General features: G+C 38.4%; 1 protein-coding gene across 2 annotated transcripts in view; it reads right to left on the reverse strand.

Moving 5' to 3' along the window:
• PARD3B (par-3 family cell polarity regulator beta) overlaps positions 1 to 26817 on the reverse strand; it is a 1161921-nt gene that overhangs the window by 696278 nt on the left and 438826 nt on the right. For both annotated transcript variants that reach the window (XM_018060563.1, XM_018060570.1), the window contains exon 3: positions 17954 to 18125. In XM_018060563.1, the coding sequence (XP_017916052.1) occupies positions 17954 to 18125 (172 nt within the window). The remainder of the gene's footprint in view (positions 1 to 17953; positions 18126 to 26817) is intronic.

Below are 26817 nucleotides of genomic sequence, written 5' to 3' on the forward strand. Positions count from 1 at the left end.
TAAGTGTTCAATAAATATTTGTTAAATGAATGAACTTTCGATAGCCATTTTTATTTTCAACATCTATACTTGCCTGCCCCATCAACTTTAGCTTGTATCTCTCACCACCCCACCAGAGGAAGATAAGGAGATCAACAAGCCTACACATTCTATTCTGTGTGTTTCTTCCGTTTTGTCATTTTTGTTGTTGCAACAGTTATATCAACCTCATTGCTGTAACGCACTCCATTGTATGAATACACCAGGATTTATTTACCATTTTATCAAGTGAGTTGTTTTCATTTGGCGACTATTAGGTTAGGAATGCTGTGATGTCTTTTGCTGAATATATGTGCTCTTTTCTGCTGAGAACTACCTAGCTTACAATTAGAATCACAGAATATAGGTTCAAATTTAGCAGATACTACTGAACAGTTTTCCAAAATGTTGAACCAATTTAACTTCAAGTTAGTAGTGTCTGAAAGTTTTAGTTACTCCACAGCCTCACTAATATTTGACATTATCTTTCTCATTTTAGTAATTTCTGGTAGATTTACAGTGTTCTTCCATTAAAGATATTTATCAAAACCATGCTTTTATTTTGGATTTCCAACTTATAAAAAGCTGTAAAGACTGTAGAGAGAATATCCAGTTTCTGTTAACATTTTTTGTAACTATGATACCTATGTCAAAACTAATAAGTTATCATTGGTGCATGACTATTATCTAAGTTAGGACTTCATTTCAATTTCACCAGTTTTCCAACTATTTTTGTTGTTGTTGTTTCAGGGTCAATTAAGGATAAACATTTTCTTTTCTAGTCAAGGTTCCTCTGTTCTGGGAAAGTTTCTCAATTTCCTTTTGTTGTTCATGACTTTGGCAGTTGTGAAAAGAACTGGTCAGACATTTTGTAGAAAGCCCCCAATTTAGCTTTGTTTGGGAGGAATGATGCTAAAGCTGAAACTCCAGTACTTTGGCCACCTCATGTGAAGAGCTGGCTCATTGGAAAAGACTCTGATGCTGGGAGGGATTGGGGGCAGGAGGGGAAGGGGATGGCAGAGGATGAGATGGCTGGATGGCATCACTGACTTGATGGATGTGAGTCTGAGTGAACTCTGGGAGTTGGTGATGGACAGGGAGGCCTGGTGTGCTGCGATTCATGGGGTCGCAAAGAGTTGGACACGTTAGGGTTAGGGTTAGGATTAGGGTTAGGGTTAGTTTCTGTTAACTGAAATGAATGTGTTTCTCAAGATTAGGGTGGGGTTATGGAATTTAGGGAAGAGTAGCAAGACAGTGAAATGCTTTCATCATATCATGTCAGGAAATATGACCTCAGTTGATTTCCCCCTGGTGATGGCAATCTTGATCAGTTCGTTCAGGTAGTGTTGGCCAGGTTTCACTGTACACTTATTTTCTTTTTCCATATCCAGTCTTTGGAAGTGAGTCACCAAGCCCAGCCATGCACAAAGGGCAGTTATCTACATATATTATTTACAGAACTCTTCTGTAAAAAAGATTTGTAACTTCCCACCTCAACCACCTTTGGTTATTCAATTATCTATTTCTACCACAATAGACTTTTGTAAATATATTTTATGTTTTGGATTATAAGCCAATACTATACAATTTATTTTGATGTCAAATTTGCAATGTGGTCTTAATTAATGTGCTTTTCTATGAAGATTAATGAAATTGAACATCTTTTTGGTATATTCACAAGCTATTCATTTTATGAAGTGCCTATTAGAATTCTTTTCCATTTTTCTATTGAGTTGTCTGTTCCATCATTTTGGTGAGTTCTTCATATACTCTGGGCATGGCCCTTTGTTTGATTTTATGTATTACAAATGTCTTCTCAGAGTCTACAGCTTTTCTTTTTCACTCTTGTAATGGTATCTATTCACTAATAGAAGTTCTTTCAGTCAGTCAGTTCAGTTGCTCAGTCGTGTCTGACTCTTCGCGACCCCATGAACTGTAGCATGCCAGGCCCCCCTGTCCATCATTAACTCCCAGAGTTTACTCAAACTCATGTCCATTGAGTTGGTGATGCCATCCAACTATCTCATTCTCTGCTGTCCCCTTCTCCTCCTGCCCTCAATCTTTCCCAGCATCAGGGTCTTTTCAAATGAGTCAGCTCTTCACATCAGGTGGCCAAAATACTGGTGTTTCAGCTTCAACATCAGTCCTTCCAATGAACACTCAGGACTGATCTCCTTTAGAATGGACTGGTTGGATCTCCCTGTAGTCCCAAGGGACTCTCAAGAGTCTTCTCCAACACCACAGTTCAAGAGTATCAATTCTTTTGCACTCAGCTTTCTTTATAGTCCAACTCTCACGTCGATACATGATCACTGGAAAAACCATAGCCTTGACTAGACAGACCTTTGTTGGCAAAGTAATGTCTCTGCTCTTTAAATTGCTGTCTAGGTTGGTCATAACTTTCCCTCCCAGGAGTAAGCGTCTTTTAATTTCATAGCTTCAATCACTGTCTGCAGTGATTTTGGAGCCCAAAAAATAAAGTCAGCCTCTGTTTCCACTGTTTCCCCATCTAACCGCCATGAAGTGATGGGACCGCATGCCATGATCTTGGTTTTCTGAATGTTGAGCTTTAAGCCAACTTTTTCACTCTTCTCTTTCACTTTCATCAAGAAGTTCCTTAACATAATCCAATTCATCAAAATTATTATTATGGCTAGCATTTATGTCCTATTTCACAAATAAGCCTAATTCCAAAGCTATGCACATAGTCCCATTTCCCCTATGCTGTCTTCCATAGTTCATGGTCTTTTTTTTTTTTTTTCCTGTTCCTTACTATTTAAGTCTACAACCTGTCTAGCATTGAATTTTTATTAAGTGTGAGGTTGGGATTAATGTTTTCTATATAGCTGATGATTTGGCACCATCCCTTCCCCACTGCAAAAGTGTCAAATCAGATATAAAGCAAATGGCTCTATCTGTGAGGGTCTGTTGCTGGGAATTTTATTCGATGCCATTCATTTGTCAGTGCCAAAGCACACTGCGTCAATTACTGTAACTTCATAAATCTTGATATCCGGTAATCTTGATATCCTCTCGTTTTTTTATTGTTCTCCAAGGATGTCTTGTCAGTTCTACCCTAGTGCCATCTTTTCAGTTGTTGTTCCCTTCAATGTCTGGTCAGTGGTGGTTGTCCATTCATATTTCTCAATACAGCTGATTAAGAACAAGTAGCTTCACTTTTTCTTGACAATACGTTGGCCTTTCCTGAACAAAGTTCTCATGTTTGCTGACAGGCATAACTGTAACAAACCTGCATAAGAAGCAGGCAGGCAGGTTGTCCACCTCTAGGAAGGCTTTCCTCTAGGGTAGCCTGAAGTGCAAGTCATCTTTTCATCTGATTCTTTCCATTTTCCATTTCCCTCTTTCATTTCTAGTGTTTTTTTATTAAGCTCTGCTCCCCACCTTTATTTTTACCTCAGCTGTCATTTGTATGAAAGTTTGGAAAGGAAGAAACATGAAAAAACTGTTAAGATATTCATTCCAACTTTTTTTGTAAACTGAAAGCTGAGGTGCATTACTAATTGAGTTCCAAAGGTAGTGGAATTTTAGTCAGCACAACAGAAATCTTACAGAGAGGGAGACACTGCATTTCAGCGTGTTGTAGACAGAAATATCACCATGCTATGTCTCAGTTAAAAAGAAAATGATGAGAATTATGGCACTGAATTGTGAACACCTTGATGAAAAACAGTAGATTTTAATGATTTCTATATTCCAGTAGCTAAGTTCCATGCCAAATATATAATCAAATTTTCCTTAATTTTCTAGCATTATTCATGCACCTCAGCATCTTATAAAAAGTTAGCTCAGTTCAGTTCAGGCACTAAGTCATGTCTGACTCTTTGAGACACCATGGACTGCAGCACGCCAGGCTTTCCCGTCCATTACCAACTCCCCAGAGCTTGCTGAAACTCATGTCCATTGAGTCAGTGATGCCATCCGACCATCTCATCCTTTGTCTTCTTCTCTTTTGTTCTTCTTCAGCAAAAGTCAGCTCAGATATACACAGATTAAGTATTTGTGTTGGGTGATTTTCATGATGCTGTCTGGAGCCACTTCCTCGTCTCCTTAGCCCTGTTCTGGCCCCAGAAGGTTGACTTCTATTCAGTAACTCAGTGCATCACACAGACCAGTTGCCCTTTGGCTACTTGTAAGGTTTGGCCACGAGGAAGGACCAGCAGAAAAGGGTAGGAAGAGGGGGATCTGAGGATGTTTATTCCCCTCTCTGCCAGCTCCACACTTGAAAGTGGTGGCTGGACAAGCTTAGGGCATAAGTTCTGATCCTGTAATACCTCTTTCACACATCAGTGGTTCTTACCAGATTGGTAAATTGTCTCTTTTTTTCAGGCCTGGGATGATAAGAGCTCTCAGTTTTTTTTCAGAATTTGAATGCCTCCCTTTCATAAATAATCCCATTATTAAATTCTCTCAATTACACCTGTGAGCATTTAATCTGTTTCCTGATGGCACCCCAACACATCCAGTACTCTAGGCCAGTTGGATGAGGGTAACAGCATCAAAAATGTATTCTTATTCCCTTGTGTAAAAGTATTGCCAAACATGAAGAGCATGCACTTACCAATTCTAAAAGAAAATCCTTACGAACAATATGCTGCATCAGGGTGAGAATATGAAAGTAAGTACTTGAGTTCAGTAAGGATAAAAAAGAATCAAAGCAATTACCCTGCTACAAATCTCTAAAAATAAGCACAAAGGTATTATTTGAAAACTTTGAAGCAATTACATTACTCTGATTAACATCCCTGGGTATTGTTGTGGCTGCAACAGACCATTTTACCATTTATCTTGTAAGCCTGAAGAGAGGAAAATCTCATTTAATTTTGTGGCTTAGAGAAAGGCATAAGATGACCAGAATCTCTGTTTATATAAAAAAGAGAGACTATAGAGTTATGGGTTGAAAGTTAAAAATGAGAAAAGAGGAGAACAAAGGGCCAGATCAAAATATCAATTACATAAGGACAAGAAGATTTTGTTCTAAATGATCAATAATAAATATAATGATAAAAACATTAATAGTGACTAGTATTTACCTCTTATATGACAGGCACTATTCTAAGTGTTTTATTTTTACATACATATGAGTGCTTTTGATGCTCACAACAACTCCATTTGGCACTGCTAATATTATCCATTTTATAGATGAGAAGACTGAGGCATGGAGATGTTAAACAATTGCCTATGATAACCCAGCTTGCAAGGGCAGAGGTATATCTGACTTACGTAGTCTTGCTCCAAGACTTCTACTCTTAATTTCTACACTATATGTTATAAAGTGCTTCCCCAGTGGCTCGGTGGTAAAGAATCTGCCTGCAATGCAGAAGACACAGCAGATGCAGGTTCAATCCCTGCACTGGGATGATCCCCCGGAGGAGGGCATGACAACCCACTCCATTTTGGAGAAGAAATGGCAACCTACTCCAGTATTCTTGCCTGGGAAATCTCCTGGACAGAGGAGCCTGGTGGACTACAGTCCATGGGATCACAAAAGAGTCAGACAGGACTGAATGACTAAATAACAATATATAGTCTATATCCTTTTCCATTCCTTGTTTTTTTTTTTTTTTTCTGGAAATAATGTATTGCCTACTTGCTTAAGATATTAAATCAAATTTATTAGGTTACATTTTTAATACTGAGAAAACACTATTTTTTCAGAAGATATGAATTATAGACAAGAATTTTGCTTAACCTCACATAACTTTCCACATTATAAAGACAGATTATTATACACAACTTATGACAGCTACCAAACAAATGCTAAAATGCTATCTTTTAAAACAGACCATTAAGAAAGCAGTCAAGGAAGGTCTTTTAAAGAAAATTTTTAAGTCGGTTTTAAAAGAGGTCTGAAAAGGAACAAACAAACAACACCACCAAACTCTTTCTAGAAACTTCTTTAATGAAATCTTCCGACATGGTCAAATTGTTTCTTCTCAGTACAATCCACAATGTGGAAGGATTCACGCATAGGACAACTGTGTTTAGACAATTTGCTCACTCACCTGGAGGATGGTATTCTGAGTCAGAGAATAAACAGACTGAAAACAGACCTTCCTTAAACTTTCTGCATCATATACATAAATTAGGCTGAAGAATAGCCTATAGATTGGGAGCAGAAAAGATTACTGTTGGGGTCTAATCAGTAATTTATGTGGTCATCCATGAAAAAGAAAGAGTAGATCTATGAACTCTACTTCCTGGCTCCAGCATATCTAATTCTTCTGACTGTGAATTAGCTCAACTCGCCAGGGAAGAAGTTTGGTCTCCAATATCACTATCTAGAATCAAATTAGTACGTTTGACTAGAGTGTCTTTGGTGAGAAGGATAGATGAATGGGTAGATGAATAAATATTTATCCACTGACCCATTAATGAGATCTCAGAGGCCTCACTTGAGCAGCTCAGGACATGTTTGGTGGTAGTGGAAAGACTGGGAGCTGAAATATTTCTGGTCATCTAAGAGAAGATAAAGCTAGCACTGCCCAAAATAGAGAGTCAATAAAAACAGTCACAACATAGACTACAAACTTGAAGTTGTATTATCTCCATGAAACTATCAACCAAAGACTCAAATAAAAGACAGTTAACCAAGCTATAAGGAGATATCCCACATGACTAATGGCACACACAGAAGCTTCTGTGCACATCTAAATTTACTTATACCACATGTATTTTCTCAACTGTATGGTTTCATAATTGCATGTCCTGTGTTACTGTAACTGTTGTAAATTATAAAAATGGAAACCTAACCAAGAATCAAGACTGCTAGGAGAAATATCAATAACCTCAGATATGCAGATGACACCGCCCTTACGGTAGAAAGAGAAGAACTAAAGAGCCTCTTGATGAAAGTGAAAGAGGAGACTGAAAAAGTTGGCTTAAAGGTCAACATTCAGAAAACGAAGATCATGGCATCTGGTCCCATCACTTCATGGCAAATAGATGGGGGAAACAATGGAAGCAGTGACAGACTTTATTTTCTTGGGCTCCAAAATCATTGCAGATGGTGACTGCAGTCATGAAATTAAAAGATGCTTGCTCCTTGGAAGAAAAGCTATGGTCAACCTAGACAGCATATTAAAAAGTGGAGACATTACTTTGCCAACAAAGGTCTGTATAGTCAAAGCTATGGTTTTTCCACTGGTCATGTATGGATGTGACAGCTGAGTGCACAAAAACTGATGCTTTTGAACTGTGATGTTGGATAAGACTTGAGATTCCCTTGGACAGCAAGGAGATTCAACCAGTCCATCCTAAAGGAAATCAGTCAGAATATTCATCAGAAGGACTCATGCTGAAGCTGAAACTCCAATACTTTGGCCACCTAATATGAAGAACTGACTCAATGGAAAAGACCCTGATGCTGGGAAAGATTAAAGGCAGGAGGAGAAGCGGCTGACAAAGGATGAGATGGTTGGATGGCATCAGCGACTCGAAGGAACATGAGTGTGAACAAGCTCCAAGGAGTTGTTGATCGACAGGGGAGCCTGGCATGCTGCAGTCCATGGGGTTGCAGAGTGAGACACGACTGAGCTACTGAACTGAACTGACCCAAGTGAAGAGACTCACTTAGTAAAATATCTTAAGTCAACTTAAGTCAGTCTCTCTTAAGGCAAGATTGTAAGCTACTTGAGAATGAGTTCATGACTTGTTCTATTTTATATTATTCTGGTAGCCTAACCTAATAATATGTTTTAGGCCAGGAATAAATTAATTCTTGAAGTCAGTGACAAGCACACCACCATCTTCTGGAGCACTGGCATCAGACAGACTGATTTCTATTGCTATCCTCTTAAGTACGGTCATCTGAAAAGAGCAGGCATCAGTTGTGCAAATGCTGAACTCTCTGCCATAAGGGCAGTTAACTGTAATACCAAACTAAAGTCACAAGGTCAAAGGACATTATTCCTGAACTGTGACTAAAATAAGAACTTTGCCTCATGCTTTCAGATCTCTGGGGCAGAAAGTCTATTTGTTTTAAAAACATAAGGAGAGTTTAATTGATCATCACAACTATGCAGAACCAGATGACACAAAGCCATTCAGCTTTCTGTTATCCATGCCATTTTTCAGATCAAATAGCGCAAAAGAATATGGAAAAACCATTTTTATCAACAGTATCAAGAAATATGACATTGAAGTAATGGCTTCTTTAATCAATATTATCCTAAAACATGAAATACAAGTGTTACGGTTTTAAATAGGTTGTGGTAAGGCAAAAACCTACTCTCACTTATTTTCCTTAATCATGGCATATTCTGTACACATGCATTAAGTAATCATAGTCAAGTCTTCCATATAAACAAAAAGAAAATAAGCAAGATGTACCACATAATTTCCTGTACTTTAATTTTGCACACAGGAAAAAAAAAAATACAAAGCCCCAAATTTCTTCCATCTGTAAAGGAGTTTGAGGAATTTAATGAAGAGCCTTATATTTCTACAGAAAAGCAATCAGAACTTTTCTGATACTTTTAAAAGGTCACCTGTATTTTCTGATAGCTATCAAGATTTTCTCATTAAGCTTATGAACAAACAAAATGAGTACCATTTGGTGTGTACCACATGATGGATGCATGGTTTCAATGATAAACTGACAGGGTGGGGTGGCAATATCTGGGAGGTTGTCTTATTTTATCTAGTAAACATTAAAAAAAGGGTAAACACAAGAGAGATAGCTTTTCTTAAGGCAATTACTAAGCAAAGGCTGTCACCTTTCCTTATCACCTTGGGATGTGAGAATGAACAGATCAAGCTGTTTCAGTATTTCCTACTTTCATCGGGCCAAATCAAGATCTTAGTAAAATTTCAGAATGGGTATAGAGCAAGGAAATAAGCAAATGTGTGTATATTGGGTTGTAATTCATCATATGTCTTTATCAGATAAAGCAAATGAGAAAATCCTGAGCCAGTCATGAAAGCGTGTCCAACTCTGAGTGACTTGTCCTTAAGATGGATCTTCTGTAAATAATTAAATTAGTGGGTTCCCCCCCTCTCGCCCCGTCCATCTGGGCGGAAAGAGGGGAAAAAAAGTGCATGTGAGCGGGTGTGCATACACACGCTTACTCACACACAGAGGAAAAGTCCCAAACTCTAAACCATATATTAAAATTGTTGGTGCAAAAAAAGCTTTACCATGTTTTAAATGGTTAGCAAGATTCTTTAATTTCTAACTGCAAAAGAAAATCAGCAGGGTTATTATAAATAATTTGCTTAAGTGTGATTAGAAATGTATGAGAAATGTAATCTATTTTATGGTCACAAAGATTTCTATTTGTAAATATCTGAGCCACATTGTTCAGAAATTCTTAATACAGATGAATAATTAGAAAGCATTCTGTGACAGACATGTGAAACCCAACTAGGCTCTAAAACACAGCAGTTATATTGAGAGAATGAGGGTCATTCTTCTTGGCCCTGTTGACTGTCCCAGAGCACCTGAATAGCAGAGAGTTGAGAAGTGGTTTTAAGAAAGGTAGATGGGAGTTGTAGCAAGGGTTGGGGAAGGGGGAAAAAAAAAGACTATGGATTTGTGTGTTGGGAAGCAGGAGGAGGAGGAGAGTTTTCTTTCTTTTATTATAAGGCCAAACCAAAAATTACTTTATCAGTGGTCCAGGGAACTACAAGGTGAGTATGACAGCATGGCTGAAAATATTTTCACTAGTCAGGGCCTAGGCCTCTGCAAACAGAGTTTCACTGGGCTTACTATTAAAAGCAATCTGCAAAACAGGCTTGAAAACCCAGGGGTCTAATATCAAGTGAGCAGTAGGAAGGTGACCTTTCATTCCGTTTGTTTACGAGGGGATCTGCAGACTGTCTCAGTGTGGGCCCAGCATCAGCAAGAGGCCAAAGGGGAGATGGTGAACTCAGTGGGATTTGTTTTGTTTGTTTGTTTTTTTGAGGTCATATAATCAACTTAGAAAATACAGTTGGAAAAGAACAGGAAGGAGAGCTTGGTTTTTATGTACTGTCTTACATTTTGGGGATAAATGGCTAAATGCAAATTCCCTTTAACATGTTTTTATTAGAGTACAGCCAACGTACTACCAATTTAGGTACTGAATTTAGCCATTAGACATAGCACACAAAATTAAAGAAAAGAGACAGAAGGAGAACTGAGCAGGTGAAAAAAAGAGTAAAATTAAAAGATGAATTGGATAGAAAATTGAGAAAAATAAAAGTAGTTCTATTAGGATAATGATTTTTTAAATTTTTCATTGCTTAACATTTAATAATTCAATAAATAATGACTCACTTAAAACTTTCATAAGAATATAGAATATCTTTAAGCAAAACTCATATGCTATTTTTGCAAAATGCTATGAACTGATTGCTCATCTATGAAGTATGTTCACATAGACCATTCATCTGCTGTTACTCAGAATGCAATGCTAGGCATAGTGAAAACTTCATATTTCAACTATCATTCACATTTGTACTTCACTAACAAATTATTCCTGTGTAGTAATTACTGTTTAATATTTGATAGCAGCTGCTTGTCTTTAGATACTGATTTAATTCTTTCATTTAACCAAATACCTCAGGCCCGTTCCAGAGTATTACAATAAAAAAATATATATATCCAGTGTTTAACTTGACTTTCCCAGTACCACCTCCTTCTCCAGCAACTTTTCACCTACTCTGAAACCAAACTATAATAAAATCCAAAACAGCAGCAAAAGAATAACGGTGCCAGAAACAGTTAGAACAGTGTGACCTCCTTAGTCCTGATTTAGTTACTGTAATAGCAGAAAAGCATGCACACGCTTTCTAGACTACATGGCTATGACTGATTGATGATAGCCTGGCAAGGTTACCATAGCTAATTACAACATCATTCATCTAAGCCTACATGAGAAAAAAATACCCAGCTCCCAGGGAAGACAAAAGAAGAGAAAAGAAAGCTATTCTATAGCTGTTAACTTTTGAATAATCAGCCCCAACAGGATACAAATAGGATGAAACTCAGTGACCAAATGATGACTTATGGATTCATCCAAGCAAATAACCTCAGTTCCCTGGTCATTCCAACTTGGGGTTTCATCACCCATAGCAGAGAGCTCCCAGTAACAAGGAACGCTCACAGACTTGGGTGCTTTGCAGTCAGAATTCAAAGGCTTGGGCAGAAGCATGGCCCAGCCCTGAGCTTTCATTCTGCTATGTGTGTGGTGTGACTGTGTTTGTCTAGGATCAGATGCCAATACTTAAACTCACATTATGGACACAGCAGCTACTTAAACACTGCAGTCTCATTAAAGGAATAAACTTCCTCCTTTATTTTTTTCCTGAAGATCAGTGCCATAAAAGGATTTGGTTTCTTTAAAAAATCATACAAATGATCCCATATGTTTCCCTTATGCAGTAAATTAGTCAAAATCAGATAGAAAATGGCCACAATTTCCAACCTAATCTATGGCTATGCCATATTATCTGGGAACTACTGAAAGCAAAGAGAGAACTCAATGTTTTTAAAATAATTCTATCATAACAAACATACAATCGTAATTTTCATTTCGGTTTTGAAGCACAAACACACATGGAAACAATAAAGCATCTGAGGTACCTTTCAGCTTTCAAGTCTGAAAGCAAGAAGCACTTTCAAATAGAAAGTATCTCATCTTCAAAGTTTAATGTACAAGAGGAGAATAAAGCTAATACTCATTGCAACTCCAAATTTTAATCAGGTTGCTTTATATCTGGGTAATGTAGATCACAAGAGTGGCAACAACAAAGTTTAAAGTACTTTTTATCCCGATACACTGTTTAAATTGCATTACTAAAATGATTACAACTACAGAGAGATTTTCCCATGGAAGCTTACTGCAAATTTCAGTCAAGAATACTAAGAAACGTTACCAAAAGTTCCAAAATAATGAGCCACCAGGGAAGCCCAATTAACTGAGGCCATAGGATGGAAACTGACAGGGGCATGGAGTCAGATTCAAATTCAGCTTGGAATTAATGAAACTCTTTTGGGATGGTCATAGCTCATTAGAGAAAGAAAGGCCTATTTTATAGATGAGAAAACTATGGCCCAGGGAGCTCCGGCAGTGACACATAAAGAAGTAACCCGCGTGGTCTCAGCCCAGAATATTCATGTCTATAGAATATCAAATGAGCCCTGGTTTATTCTTGGTTTGGAAAAATGCGATAAATGACTTGTCTGGACACAAAGATCAAATACTGTAGTCTGGGACTGACTCCCTAACACTGGTTTTCAAGGGACAAAAATTGGGTCAACCTTGGGCTACAGCCTCATGAGGTCTTTTGGGGAACAGCGGAAGGTCAGTTACCACTGATCATAAAGTCAGCCTAAGGATTAGTAGCTGAAAGGCTAAAACTCTTACTCTTCCAAACATCAAGTTAAGTGTCCTCAATAATTTGTCTTATTTACATATGGTTCTACATGAAAATACATGAAATGTCAAAAATTACAAAAGTATCCACAATCTGGGGAAATAGTACCCAGGTGTTCCAAATATTAGCATATTTGTTTTAGTGCAATTTCCCCCCCTCAAATATACACACATATGCACATGCACGCACATGTGTGAGAACACACATGGAGTGAAGAAACAGGAGAAAATTCATTTCTGACACAGAAGGTTTTACAAGTAATTTCCTTCATCTTAATTTTCTAGTCTTTACTACCTTATTAGCCTTTTTATTTACAGCTATTCACAGTATCTATTTAGTAATTTATACTCTATCTCATTTCAAAAAGGACATAAGGTGTTATTGTATTTCATTTAGTTTGAAAATAATCAGATAATTGAAACCTACAAAATTAATCTAAAAAAATGTAATGGAGCTGAAAGCCAAGAAATGTATTATGGGTTCCAATTTTACTCTTTTAACCAACTAGTTATTTGACATCAGAGCACACATCAATCTCTCTAAGCTTTCACTTGGTCGTTTGTAAAATAATGCTAATTGTATAGTAAAGTGCTATTATGAAATTCTATAGAATTGTCTATTAGAAGACCAGCTTTTCACAAAAGCTGCTTTAAAAGGTGCTACAATTCTTTTGAGTGAAGGTAGGTTTCTTTGCTGTAAGACTTCTAAGTGGTATTAGAATTCTCTATTGCCTACTCAACAGCCCTCTGCATCCCTTTCTGCCCTGTTAGCATAACCAATCATATGTGTTCAAAGAGTGAATGTGAATAAATTAGAAGAGCATCCAGAACTTAAATGCCCAATAAATGTTATTAACTAGAATCAAATGTCTGCTGAAATTCCAAAGTGTGTTAAGTACCGTAGGGTTCTGCATATAAGACTTGGAAAATTCCTAAACTAGATGATTCTAAAGTCTAAAGGACCCTGTGGATATGATTCTTTGCTATTCTATCCAGTGTTTGTTTGACATTCCCTTTTATTAAATAGACTCTAAGGTTAGCAATCTCTAGTCTACACAGTAAAATGCACTGGTCAACTTCAGAAACATTAAAGTCTTGAAGTGCTAGAAAGATTTGCTAGGTAGGGCTGAGTCAGAAGTTAGTCATTTAGCATTACATTAGAAAACCCATTAGAAAATAAATGGTATTAAATAACTTAGATGAATGAAGTTGGAATCATGTGGTTGCCCACTTGATCTAACATTTGTCTTACAAACTAAAAATTTTAACATGTTCCCTATTAGCTTACTTAGGGTGCAATACTATGAATTCCTTTCGGTCAGTAGAAAGTTTATTCATCTTTGCATCCCTTGTTGAAGAATTAACAACTAGATTTATGGCACACTTACCATACTGTCTTGAAGATTTGGATGAGGTTTCACAAACAAGGTCATAGTTGAAATTGAGTTTAAAAGTGCATACAATTTCACCAAGTTGGAAAGAGGAAAAAGAGTGAGAGCCAAGGAAGGAAATTCTAACTACAAAACAGAAGTTTGAAAGAAAGTAGCAAGCAGTGAATGGCAAGATGTGGAGTTTCCCAAGTGACTCAATGGTAAAGAATCCACCTGCCAATGCAGGAAACACAGGGGACATGGGTTTGATCCCTGGGTTGGGAAGAACCCTGGAGGAGGAAATGGCAACCCATTGCAGTATTCTTGTCTGCGAAATCCCATGGACAGAGGAGCCTGGTGGGCTACAGTCCACGGGTTTGTGAAAGAGTCAGACACGACAGTGACTAAAAACAGCAACAGGAAGTGGCTTCTGGGAGCTGTAGGTCAAAGTGACTGTGGAACAGCAGCCAGTAATAAAAGTGGGCAGAAAATGAGGGGCTGGATCTGTATGAGTCCCCCAAAATGAACTTTCTGCATGTTCTGTGTATACGTTATTTCATCTTGGGAGATAAAGAAAACAAAGGTATGGCCAACCACTGTCTGCACGTATGTGAGGAAGGTTGTGAATCTTTAGTAGGATACTGTTGATGATGAACTTGTATTCAAAAGAGATATAAAAATTATACTGAATGTTGAGTACATTTTTATTTCAATATCAGTAAAACCTACACTACTGGTGATTAACAATCACCAATAAAGAGAAGACTGTATTGATTCCCAAAATCTGTTAAACTGTGTCTCTTTAAGTAAGCAAAAGCATGTGAACCAGTCATGGTTAAATTCCCTATTGTCAAGAATGGATCTCAAGAGTGAGAAAACTAGGGAGAATCAGCCCTACGTCCGTTGTACCAGTCTGGACCAAGGAGTCCCATGAGAAGTAGAACCAGTTCCAGTAGCCTCTGAGAAGTGAGTAGGAAGCAGAGAGGATGGGCTGGGGTTTGGCATTTTATTTGCCTTCTGTGATGACGAATACTTAAAACACACTTGCTCCCCCTCCTCTGACTACAGCCCTCCCTCCCTGCCCAATTCGTCTTCTAAACAAGGTCTCAGGGTGGGCCTGGCAGTACAACCAGGCCACCTCTCAGAAGAGCTACCCATGGACCCTGCATCTGCTCCCAAGTAGAGCTCCCATCTCTCTGTACCCAAGCCATAACCACACCCTACCCTGAGGACAGTGAAGGGAAACAGAATGGGCAGATACCAAAGCTGGTGGCTTTGCTTTCTGTCTTTTATTTCTCTATCTGAGAAACACAATGATCTTTTTTTTTTCTTTGCTTTTAAAATTCTAGAAATGTAAAGTGCAGAGTCTGAGAGAACCATGAGAGTAGACAAGGGATGATTTCTTCGTCATTCATCCCTGCCCAGATTTCTCCATCTGATTCCAAGGGACCATCTGTATCAGCTCACTAACCAGTTTGGACACGGTCCTTCTCACAGTGGGAACCTGCTGGAAGTTGTTTAAGCAGAGGAGTTATCTAATCAGATTTGTGACTTGGGAAGGGCACTCTGGAGAGGCAGGGATTGGGGAAAGCAGGTGTGGTAGAGAAAGAGGTCAGTCTGAGGCCTCTGCAATATCATGAGCCTACTGCAGATCAGTGTGAAAGCTCTGGTCTGCTTCAATGCTCCTGGACATGAAGGCTAAGGAAAGTGTGGATGATAAGAAAAAGGAGAAACAGCAGCGATCTCCACCGTTTCAGACTGAATGGCTGGAAGGCAACACTGACCACCCAATAGTGAAGGCTGGCCAATTTCACCATTTCATCTATGACACTAAGTGAAACAGGATTTGACGCCAAGGGGTAAAGCATTTTCAGGATTTGGTGTATATTCACAAAATGACTCAAAGGAAGATTATATCAATATATTCTTTTACAAATAGCATATGAAAGACAGCACAGCACAATTATTCCTGACCTGGAACCAGCAAGGGTTCAAATGCTAAGTTCGCCACCTAACAGCTGTGTGACTTGGAGGAGTCACGTAACTGCTCAATGCCTGTTTCCTCATCTCTTAAATAAGGGAGATAATAGAACCCAACTGAGTATCGTGAGGCTCTAATAAGTTGCCGGGAGTACAGGGTTTAGAATACTTGGTGCACTGCCTTGAGGTCTGTGCCTAGAATATAATTACCACTGAATATATATTATTCTTTGTGTCTGATCCAAAATGAGTATTGAAGAAGCGGAAAGTCCACTTTCAAAGATATGGAATTTCAACTTGCTTTTCTTTCTACATTGAACATTGTATTGCTCAGATGGTTCAATAAAAGAAGCTGAAAAAGCTAAAGAAAAATAACCTTTTTTTTTTTTTTTTTAACCTGAGAAAGCTCATAAGAGAAAGGTGAAAAAACAAATTCTCAGGCACAGGTAGTACTCTGAGATTGAGACTTTTGAAGACCACAGAGCTTGCTTATAAATAGTATATTAAAACAAGCAAGAGCAGTTTTCTCCTTTCGTCTTCCCTTATTGCCTAATTTTCCTCCCATACTATTTGCATAATGGATAAAAAGGCATCCATTATGCAAATGAATGATAGGGCTGTGAGGTTGCTATTGCCACAAACCTCGCTCCAGACGAAAAGAGGCTGCCACTAAGCCCTTCAATGTCTGCGGTCCAGCAGAACTGCTCTGCTAGCTTGATTTCCAAAACATAGAGGGAAATTATGAAGATGACAGGTCATTCATTTCCACTTGGTTTATTTTAAAACAGGTACTATAGATGCTTTCCAGAAAATCAGTACAAAATATATAGATACTCAGTATCCTGGCATGTAAAATAAACTTTACAATATACTTTGTTTCAAATGGCAAAAATTATAATATGCACAGTCTTTACAATTTTAGGCATATGTTTTGCATAAAAACAACCTCTGTTCTAGCTTGAGAATTAACCTATAAATGGTGCTTAGAGTGTCCTCAAAATGGATGCATACATTCAATACGAATAAAAACTAGTTTTAAGTAACACAATATTAGTGGATTTTCAAAACTTTATGGTTTAACCTGACCTAAAATTATCTTTAAGAGATATTACCAAAATTGACATTATTTATCTTGGAGTCGGAAATTCACTAAAATTTTAGAAGAATGTTTATTTTCTCTTTCTACCAACACCTTCAAAACAAATGCAACAAATGAGCATTCTGAACAGAATCACTTACCTGGAATAAATCAGTAGGACAGAAATAAAAAACTAACTTCAAAATGTTTCTCCTCAAATCTTGAGATACACAGTTGGTGGAGAAGTGGCTAAAACAGGAAGTGATCTTTTATCTCTAGCCTGGAATCCTTGATAACGCTTAGTTTTTTTTCCAAGTGACTTTTTTTCTGCTGCTGCTGCTGCTAAGTCACTTCAGTCGTGTCCAACTCTGTGTGACCCCATAGACAGCAGCCCACTAGCCTCCTCTGTCCCTGGGATTCTCCAGGCAAGAACACTGGAGTGGGTTGCCATTTCCTTCTCCAGTGCAGGAAAATGAAAAGTGAAAGTGAAGTCGCTCATTCGTGCCCGACTCTTAGCGACCCCATGGACTGGAGCCTACCAGGCTCCTCCGTCCATGGGATTTTCCAGGCAAGAGTACTGGAGTGGGGTGCCACTGCCTTTTTTTCAGGGACTTTTATAAACATTTAAGTGGTCCTCACATGCTATGGGTTTCCCTGTTGGCTCAGATGGTAAAGAATCTCCCTGAAATGCAGGAGACCTTGGTTTGATCACTGGGTTGGAAAGCACCCCTGGAGGAGGGCATGGCAACCCACTCCAGTATTCATGCCTAGAGAATCCCTTGGACAGAGGAGCCTGGGGGGCTACAGTCCATGAGGTCACAAAGAGCCGGACATGACTGAGCAACTGAGTACACATAGCACACATATGCTATAGACGAAGCTCCTCGTTTACAGTCTAACTCCTCCCCTGTCAGTTCAAGGATATGTGATTCAGATTCACCTGCAGTTCAAGAAGAAACTGCATCCATTGTCTGAGCATCAGCAGCTGCAAAGATCTATGTGAAAAATAATTTAGAGAAAGACAGTCCAGGTTTAAAGGCAAACATTAACAGGGTCAGTCATAAAGTGGAAGCAACTCATAGACAGCAAGATGATCTATTTCAACCAGATGACTTAAAAAATACACCTACCTAATTTCAGAGCAGAAGGGGTTACTTCAATTTCCCCACCGACTGGTTTAAATGCAGCCAGTTGTGCAGCCACTTCCGTCTCAAAAGCATCTGGGCTCTGCCGGCCTGTGGGGTTTCCACTGGGGCTCTCAATCTTGTGGAGTGGTTCTTGTTCGTCAAACACAGCAATCAGCTACAAACAAATCCAGTAACACTAATTACTTTGTAGGACATGCATATCACATGGATACTATCTAGCTCGTTGTGATCTTTATTTGCCTTTTTTTTTTTTTTAAATAAAAGACCTCTTAAAACTGAAAACTTCAATGTTACTGTATCACAAATCTTAATTCAATATTATGTCTGAAGGGGTCACAGTCAGGAAACAATTAACAGTTTGTTTGTATATTCCTGGAATAGAGATCCACTTTTGGCTAACCTTCTGGAAGGAATGAAATGGCCCACTCCCCTCCTCACTTTCTTTTCTAATGTGCCTAACAGGACATCAGCATCTCTTTCTTTTAAGAGTATTGTCAACCACGAAAGCTGAATATGCAGAATGTGAACAACAGGGTAGACATGATAGAGCTAAAGACATGATAAAACTGCTAATTGTCCTTTTAGACACAACCATAATAAGCAGAGTCATACATACACGTGTATATTTATACACAATCTGTGCATATCTTGTACACGTAGTTTGCCCATTTGTATTCATGCCTGTAATTTTGGTCTTTTCCTTTATGACTAACTCCGTGTTGACTGGCTTAAGTCCAATAAAACTAAACGTCAGGACTTTATTTATTCCAACCTTCATCTCACATTTATTTCACAGAAGAACTAGGTGTCTCATCATTACTTTAAAAACATTTAATTGTCAGTCAAGTCATTTGTTTTAAAATATGGGCAACATTCAATAATCAAGTAATTGTGCAAACATTGCTGTATAAATGGCAAAGACAGCCCTGAATGAATCTACATTTTTGGCCAGCAAACAGCATCATGATAGAAACTTCCAATGTCTCTCACTGGAAAAGTGGAAAAGTCCAAAGCTGATGTGGAAAAGTCCAAATGTGAGTGCAGTAGATGGCTCAGGGAAGTTACTGTCAATCCAATAAAAGGCAGTCTACAAAATGCAAATCTAGAAAACTGCTAGTAAATCTTTAGATATTTTCATTCATTAAATAAAACAAACCTACTTATCATTCAAACATTTTTCAGGTAAGGCATTCAAAGCCCCATTCATAAGGGAATCTTGTTGGCTTAGTTATAGTATTAATAACACCAGTGCAGGGTTAAACAATCAAAACATCATAAATTCAAGTTCAGTCTTTCAAAAGAAATGAATACAATTAGGGATATGCAAATTGGCTATTCAAAAATAATTTTCATAATTGACTACTCATTTCCAGTATGGAGACTTCTTTAATTGGAAAACCCAACAATCCTCTCACCACAGGAAAAAAATGCTACTCCCAAGGCATTATTTTTAATTCTTGAAATTGAGCACATACATTTTCTATTTTTAATTGGTAGCACTGATGAACCGATTTGAGATAAGACTTAAATGGATTAATAATGAAAGATTATTCTAGTATAAAAATAATCAGGAGAACTATATCTTTCTAATCATCTGTCCAAAATGAAGAGTTTAACTCTTTTAATCCTGAAAAGAAAAATAGAACCAACTTTTAAACTGTGATAGAAGTGCTATTTCATCACTATTTTGGTGACATGATTTCAATTTTTGCATGTTGGTGAATTCTATCACATACTTGTTATATTTATTTTAATATATTAATCAACAAGGCAAAGTGGCTTATTTTACTGGTACTACAAACAGTTTTGCGTAAGTTTTTCTGCTTGCTACATTCTTAAGTCTTAGCGTATCCTATGCACCTGAAATGATAGGGAAAAGAGACATAGAATACCAATCAGTAGTGTAATCCAGAAGCTTAAAATTGATAACTCATAAATAAATCAATATCTATGTCTCTTAAATAACCATCTCTCCTTAAGCTTCTTCACTGTTTTCCATATTATTATTATATCTACATTAGGTCACAGCATACATATTAACAATTCTATACCTGTTTGCCTAGTGGGACCACAGATAAGAGATTTTGTTTCCCAAAGTGACAGTCATTTGTACTAGGGGCCATTCCACCAATTCAGAACATACTGTAAGCACTTTCTGAAACAAAAGCTGTAAAAAGAGAGGCTGCACTATGAAATATTTGCAGTTTGTCCAGGATGATGCTATGCCCTGAAGAATGTGTATTCTACTCTTTTGAGATACAGGCAATACATGGCTTTCTCAAAGATGATGACAGTGAGACCTGGAGGCTCCCCAACTCTCATCAACTCTCTGATTAATTAATTGCTTTGTCTGTCTCCCAATCCCATGATTGACAGGAATTATCTCTGCAGAACCTCCTCTGGATGTCTGTATGAATGGATGAAATAAAGTCTCTCCTCCTGGAAAGAAGAGAATCAGTTCCTAAATCTGTGGCATCCACACAAAGCCACTGGCACCACAGGTGCTGGGTGATAAGAGACCCTCCATTCAGTCTTCATCTCAACAGCTACAATACACCCAGTCTTAGACTTGCTTCCACATTGATAATCAATTTAAACTCTATGTTGTAGGTCTTTGTTAGCTGGATTGCTTGATTCATCAGAACACCTACATTACTGGTGACCCAGTTCCTGGTAACAGTGTTACAGAGATATGTTAATTACCGTAAACCACTGTTCTAGTCCCTAAACAGAGGCAGACTGACCTTCAAATTGTCCAGTTCATGAAAAAGGCCTTTGTCCACCACTGAACCCATTCAAAATGACTCTTCCCACAGAGATGACTTGAACATTAAAAGGTGATTTATATTTTTATTAAAAACAATTCTGTAAAGATTCCATTTAGACTAAATTTCTGTGGCATGTGGAAGATTTTCTCACCAACTCTACAGAGACTGCAATAATCTAAACTTTACGCAAAATGCAAATAGGCAATATTTAATTTGGAGGCCTTCCTCTTCTGCTGCTCTATCCATCTTCTGGTGCCCCGTCTGCTCTCCTTCTGTGATGCCAGTGTTCTCATGTCATCCTGCACAGCACTGACATTTCCCTAAGACCCCATGGTCCAGAATGATATGCTGAAACAGACTTGACTTCCAATCAAAACTCCCATCCCTACAGATCTCTCTCAGCATTTAGGCATCTAATCCCCAGATACACACAAGAAGGTCAGTCTACAAATATGCCATTAACTTTCCCATCGAAAAAACAAAACAGCCTTTTCCAAACTCACCCCTACAGATACCACCCTATTTCTCACTTTCCATCTAAAGCAAAATTTGAAAGTTGTCCACAGAACAGTCTCCAATCTCTACCCTCCCATTCTTTTCCTGAGGCCACTCCAGCCAAGCTCTCACCCCTCTCTTTCACTGAAACCACTCTTATCAAGATCAAAAACAATCTCTACAGTGCTAAATTCAAAGTCATGTCTCTGGTTTGATTTTAGGACACAGTTGATCATTGCTTCCTTTTTAAATGACTTTCTTTACTTTCCTTCCAGGACACCACTTATCAGGTTCATCCTCAATACCCTGGCACTTCCATTAAGTTTCCTTTTCCTTATCTCTAAAAATGTTAAAAAGGCTGCCCCTAAATTTACATGGTGATTACATTTGTCTCATGGCAAAGATATAAGAGTTCGCTGGTAAATCTCACACTTAAATCTCCAACCCAGAGCTTCTCTGAGCTCCAGCCTCATGTGGTCAATTGCTTAACCTAACATGAAGACTGCTGCTGCTGCTGCTGCTGCTAAGTCGCTTCAGTCGTGTCCGACTCTGTGCGACCCCATAGACGGCAGCCCACCAGCCTCCGCCGTCCCTGGGATTCTCCAGGCAAGAACACTGGAGTGGGTTGCCATTTCCTTCTCCAATGCATGAAAGTGAAAAGGGAAAGTGAAGTTGCTCAGTCGTGTCCGACTCTTAGCGACCCCATGGACTGCAGCCTACCAGGCTCCTCTATCCATGAGATTTTCCAGGCAAGAGTACTGGAGTGGGGTGCCATCGCCTTCTCCGAACATGAAGACTGAATAATCCTTAATCCCTCTTTCTTTCTCATCCCCCTTTCTCATTATCTCTCATACACCTCACACACATCCAATTTGCCAACACATGTTAAAATATGATCAGAGCTTGACCAGGTCTCACCACCTTCGCTGTCACACCTTTGGACCCGATGTCACAGCCTCTCCTGTGGGTTACTGCAAGGGCTTCCTGACCTGGCTCCTTGTTTCCACACGTGCTCCCTTTCCACCCACTGTCAACATGGCAGCCAGCATGACCGTGCTCAGACATAAGGTGGACTGCATCCCTCCTCTGATCAGCGCTTTCTACCTCACTTAGCATGAAGCCCAAGTCCTCCCAATGCCCTGTATGGTAACGGGCTCCCAGGGAAGGTTCTGACCTCTTATCTCTCCCTTGTTCTCAGCATTTTATCCTGCTCTGCCCTCTTCTTTATCCCTCTCTCTGTCTTTACCTTTGCTCTTCTCTCTCCCTGATAGTCTTCCACCAGATACCTGCATGGCTTTTTCCTCGATCCTTCACACTTTATTGAAATGTCAGGCTTTCACTGGCCACACTATCTAAATTGAAATCCACTCCCACACCTCACATACTCCATTTTTCTTCATAGCATTTGTCACCCCTCAATGCTATGTCTTCTCGTATTTGTCTTATTTATTGCCCATCTCCCTGTAAAACTCCCTAGGAAAACTTTACTAGACTGTAAGCTCAAAGAAGACAATGATTTTTGTCAGTTTCGCTGTTTGCTGTACTCCATTGCCTAGAAAAGTGAGTTAGACATAATAGGCATCCAACATATATTTGTGAAAATATATGAAATGAAGCAAAAAAAAAATGATACCTAATATAACAATGAAAAGTAGCTAGATTTTTCATGTGCTTTTAGAACACTAAAATTATTTATTAATGAAAGAGTATAAATGACCAATATAAACCCATATGACGCTCAATGCATTCTCACCATTAATATTGTTGTCTCCATTTTGTTATCATGGGGAAGACATTCCTTATTTTCTAGTTAACACCAGGGGAAATTGCTTCTGTTCTAGAAATGGAGATTATGTGTCTTCTCTTTCCTTTTCATGCTCATTTTTGAAAGGGAATATCTGCTGATTTAGTTTCTGAAGGAGTGGAAGTTTAAACTAAGGTAGATGTGGATGGAGAGATGGGCAGGGTTAGCAGTGTGGCCCCAGACATGCCCTTGTCTGATTTTTTTCTCATAGGCAACTTTGATTTGTCTGGTGTGAAGCTTCTCAATGTGTCCCAAGAAGCAGCTTAGAAACAAATGTGAATAAATCTCCAGGGGAGTGGAAGAACAGCCTGAACTGCCATTAAGCTCAAAACTGAAGCACTCAGCTTTTATTTTACAAATTCATGTAAATATTTACCAGCTTTCCATGTTTGACTTAACAGGAAAAGATTTTCTCTTTAATTGCCAGTAATGCTAAAGCAAGGACTTCCCCTCATGGCTCGGCAGTAAAGAATCTGCCTGCAATGAAGGAGCCACAGCTTCGATTCCCGGGTTGAGAAGATCTCCTGGAGGAGGGCATGGCAACCCACTCCAGTATTCCTGCCTGGGGAATCCCATGGATAGTAGAGACTGGCGGGCTACAGTCCATGGGGTCCCAAAGAGCTGGACACAACTGAAGCAAATTAGCACACATGTACACAATAAGACAATGATCTCATGTGTTTTGCACCTGTGGTTGAGAGGTCAAACTCGAGTGTATTTCTCAGGCAAATACCTACCTTCTAAAATGAACTGAGGAAAACACATGAAAATAGACCCACTGACATGGTGTGCACGTATTTTTTATTTTAAAATAACTACATCTCAACTGCTAACGATGATGTGTTCCTAATTCAAAGACTAGGCTTCGTCTGGTAACCACAAGTATCCCCTGACTACTCCTTCCCCAGTGGGTATCAGGAAGGAACATCTGAAACTAGAATTTGCTTAGAAAATATATCATGTATAAGCTTTATTTTAAAAACAGTTCAATCTTTTTTCATATTTAACTTGTAAAGGTCAAAGTATTATTAAAATCAACAACAACAACTACCTCATTGATCAAAAGGAAATAAAAGAGCTTTGGTTACAATATCCATGACCTGGAATAACAGACAGGATCAAAAGAGCCACGTGCTCTTCACAATCTCACATCATCGATATCTCTTCAAGGACTCAGACCTATTGTTATACTCAAACAAGGTAAAGCTGAGTGTGTGCGTGCATAGGTGTGTTTCGGGAGTGACTGGGGTGGTGGGTGGAGGTAGAATATTAATGCCCTTGATGATATCCCTAACACGCCTAAATGCTTAGCGCAGAGCCTGGTACACAATGCAAGGTTAAACGTTGATTCCTTTTCCTCTCATAGCTAGCGTTCCCTGACTCCCAGACTGAGTCCCACTTGACTTGTTTATTCCTATTCTGCTTTGACTTTGTTGCTTCTCTTTAATCTCTTCATCACAGGATTGACAGAGGAACAGAGAAAGTATCAAGATCAAACACATCAAACAGGTAATTTTTGTTTTTCTTTTTTCCTTGCTCTTCATCACACAAGAACACACAAGCTTTACACATGCAGAGCAGTTCCTCCACCCAGCAGTACATGGTGTGGGCCGTCTGTTCTGTTTTTACCATAACTCGAAGCAATATACCAAGGCATTTAGTTTTTACACTGACAAGTAAATATTTCAATAATAAATGTCACCAAGTGCATTTATAACAGAGTCCCTCAATATTCATGATGTGGTTTGCTGCGGTTTGTCGTCAGCCTATAGCATTCTGTCACTTTTATAGTCTGAGTTTTTATAATCTGATGATATTATAGTCTACATAGAGAATAAAAAAGTGATCTAAATTCTCACAGCACATAATAAACTATATTTACAAAAGTATTTTTCGGATTAGTAATTACACTGAGAAATATGTGACTATTTTATAACATGTCAAATGAACTAACATACGACTAAGAAAGGCTTATTTGCCATATTGAGTTCTTCGGGTTCAACTGTTGAATTTAACAACATACTACTTTTTTTTTTTAACTGTTTCATACATATTCCATGTTAGCAACAACTGTCAAGTGGAGTTAAAAGACAAAGAACAAAGGCAGCATCCTACAAAATAAAATAGGAATCATTTGTCTCAAATCTTAATAAACACAATTATATCTAAGTAAGACTGTGAAATTACAACAATTTCACAAGTAGAGGAAAACACATTATCACCTTTGGGAAGAGAGTGAAACTGCAGAATTCATTTAAATGTATGCATCTGCTTGTAACTAAATAACAACTGGCTATTGAGCTAATTTTATGCCACCTAAAAGTTTGAAAATGGATCTTTTTCCTTCATAGGATTTTTGACAGCCAGCTAAATGCATTTAATCTGGATTTTAAAAATTAACAGGCTCACATTAGCATCTTCATCAGATGCTACCATGAGGTCTACAATCTCAGAGGAAGTATGTAACACCTCTGATTCTCAGAAACTTCAAATGACATTCAGTAAATGAGATAATACCAATTTTCATTTCCTCTCCAAACTGAAAATCAATAACAGAGAACTTTATAAACTTTACAGCATTGTTTCATTCTAAAGAAAATAACAAAAATGTGCCTAAATAAAGTCACCCATATATCAGCCAAAAATACATTTGCTTACTTTAACTATGTAGTAAGTTACTAAAAAGTCAGGTATACATTAAACACGTTTCATACTGAATCATATTTTTTTATAACTACCTTGAATCAAAATTTCCAAGATGATGTAAGTTTAAGAGAATCTTGCATTTGTTTTGTGGCATTCTTTACTTTCCTTAGTAATAACAGCTCACCATTCATGAAACACCATTCAGTACTCATATCTAATACACACACGGGAAGCCTGTGAAGCCCTTTCCTCTGAGTCCTTCACTCTCCATACTAGTGGTCAGGCAAAGGGTCTCAGTGGTGGTCAGGTGGCAGTCCCCATGCCCTAACCGTAGACAACCTGAAAGCAGCTATAGAAAAAGCAAACAGCCACAAAAACCAGGAGGAAGTCTCAATCACCATCAGGATGTCAGACGTGTCAGAAATATAAAAAAATTCAATATACCTGCCTTGTCAGTAATATTTCCACTGCCTCTGAACTTTACATATTAAAAATAACAGACAAAGAAAGTGGAAAATACTTGGGTTAAATTTGTTGGGTGATCCCAATCCACTGGATGGCTTTGCTGGCCATTTACCCAGCCGATCACTAGGTGTTTCACTAATGTTATCCAATCCCAAGGACTCTGACAGTCTTGGGAGAGTGCACATTATTAGAAATGAAGATACAACCTGGGTTGTTTTAAAACATGCACACATGAACACATAAATGACTTTCTCTTCAAGCTATTTTCCTCTAAATCATACACATTTACTCTGCATTTTTGAAAGATTATTCTATCTGAAACAAGTTACCTCTGGCATCAGAAAAAAATAAAATAATAGCATATGGAAAATATTTTGTCATTTATAAAGCATATACATATTTACAATGTTGTAACATTGGCACTATTATTTCATTTCTGTAGCCAAACCAAAGCTGTAACTGTCTCAGAAATATAGTTTGGCAGTCTCTTAGTCAACATCCAGTGCTATCATGGCCATCAGAGATACATACATCAACAGACCCCTGGAGGCAGCCACTTGCTGAATGTAAGGGTGCTATCCCTCTGCAGGGCTTATCCCATTACAACAAAATGCCATGCTGCCTCTGGCCAGGTACTCGCATATCCACTTCTGAGTTCCAGTCCAGTC

This window comes from Capra hircus, chromosome 2, assembly GCF_001704415.2.
Source record: "Capra hircus breed San Clemente chromosome 2, ASM170441v1, whole genome shotgun sequence".
Classification (NCBI taxonomy): domain Eukaryota; kingdom Metazoa; phylum Chordata; class Mammalia; order Artiodactyla; family Bovidae; genus Capra; species Capra hircus.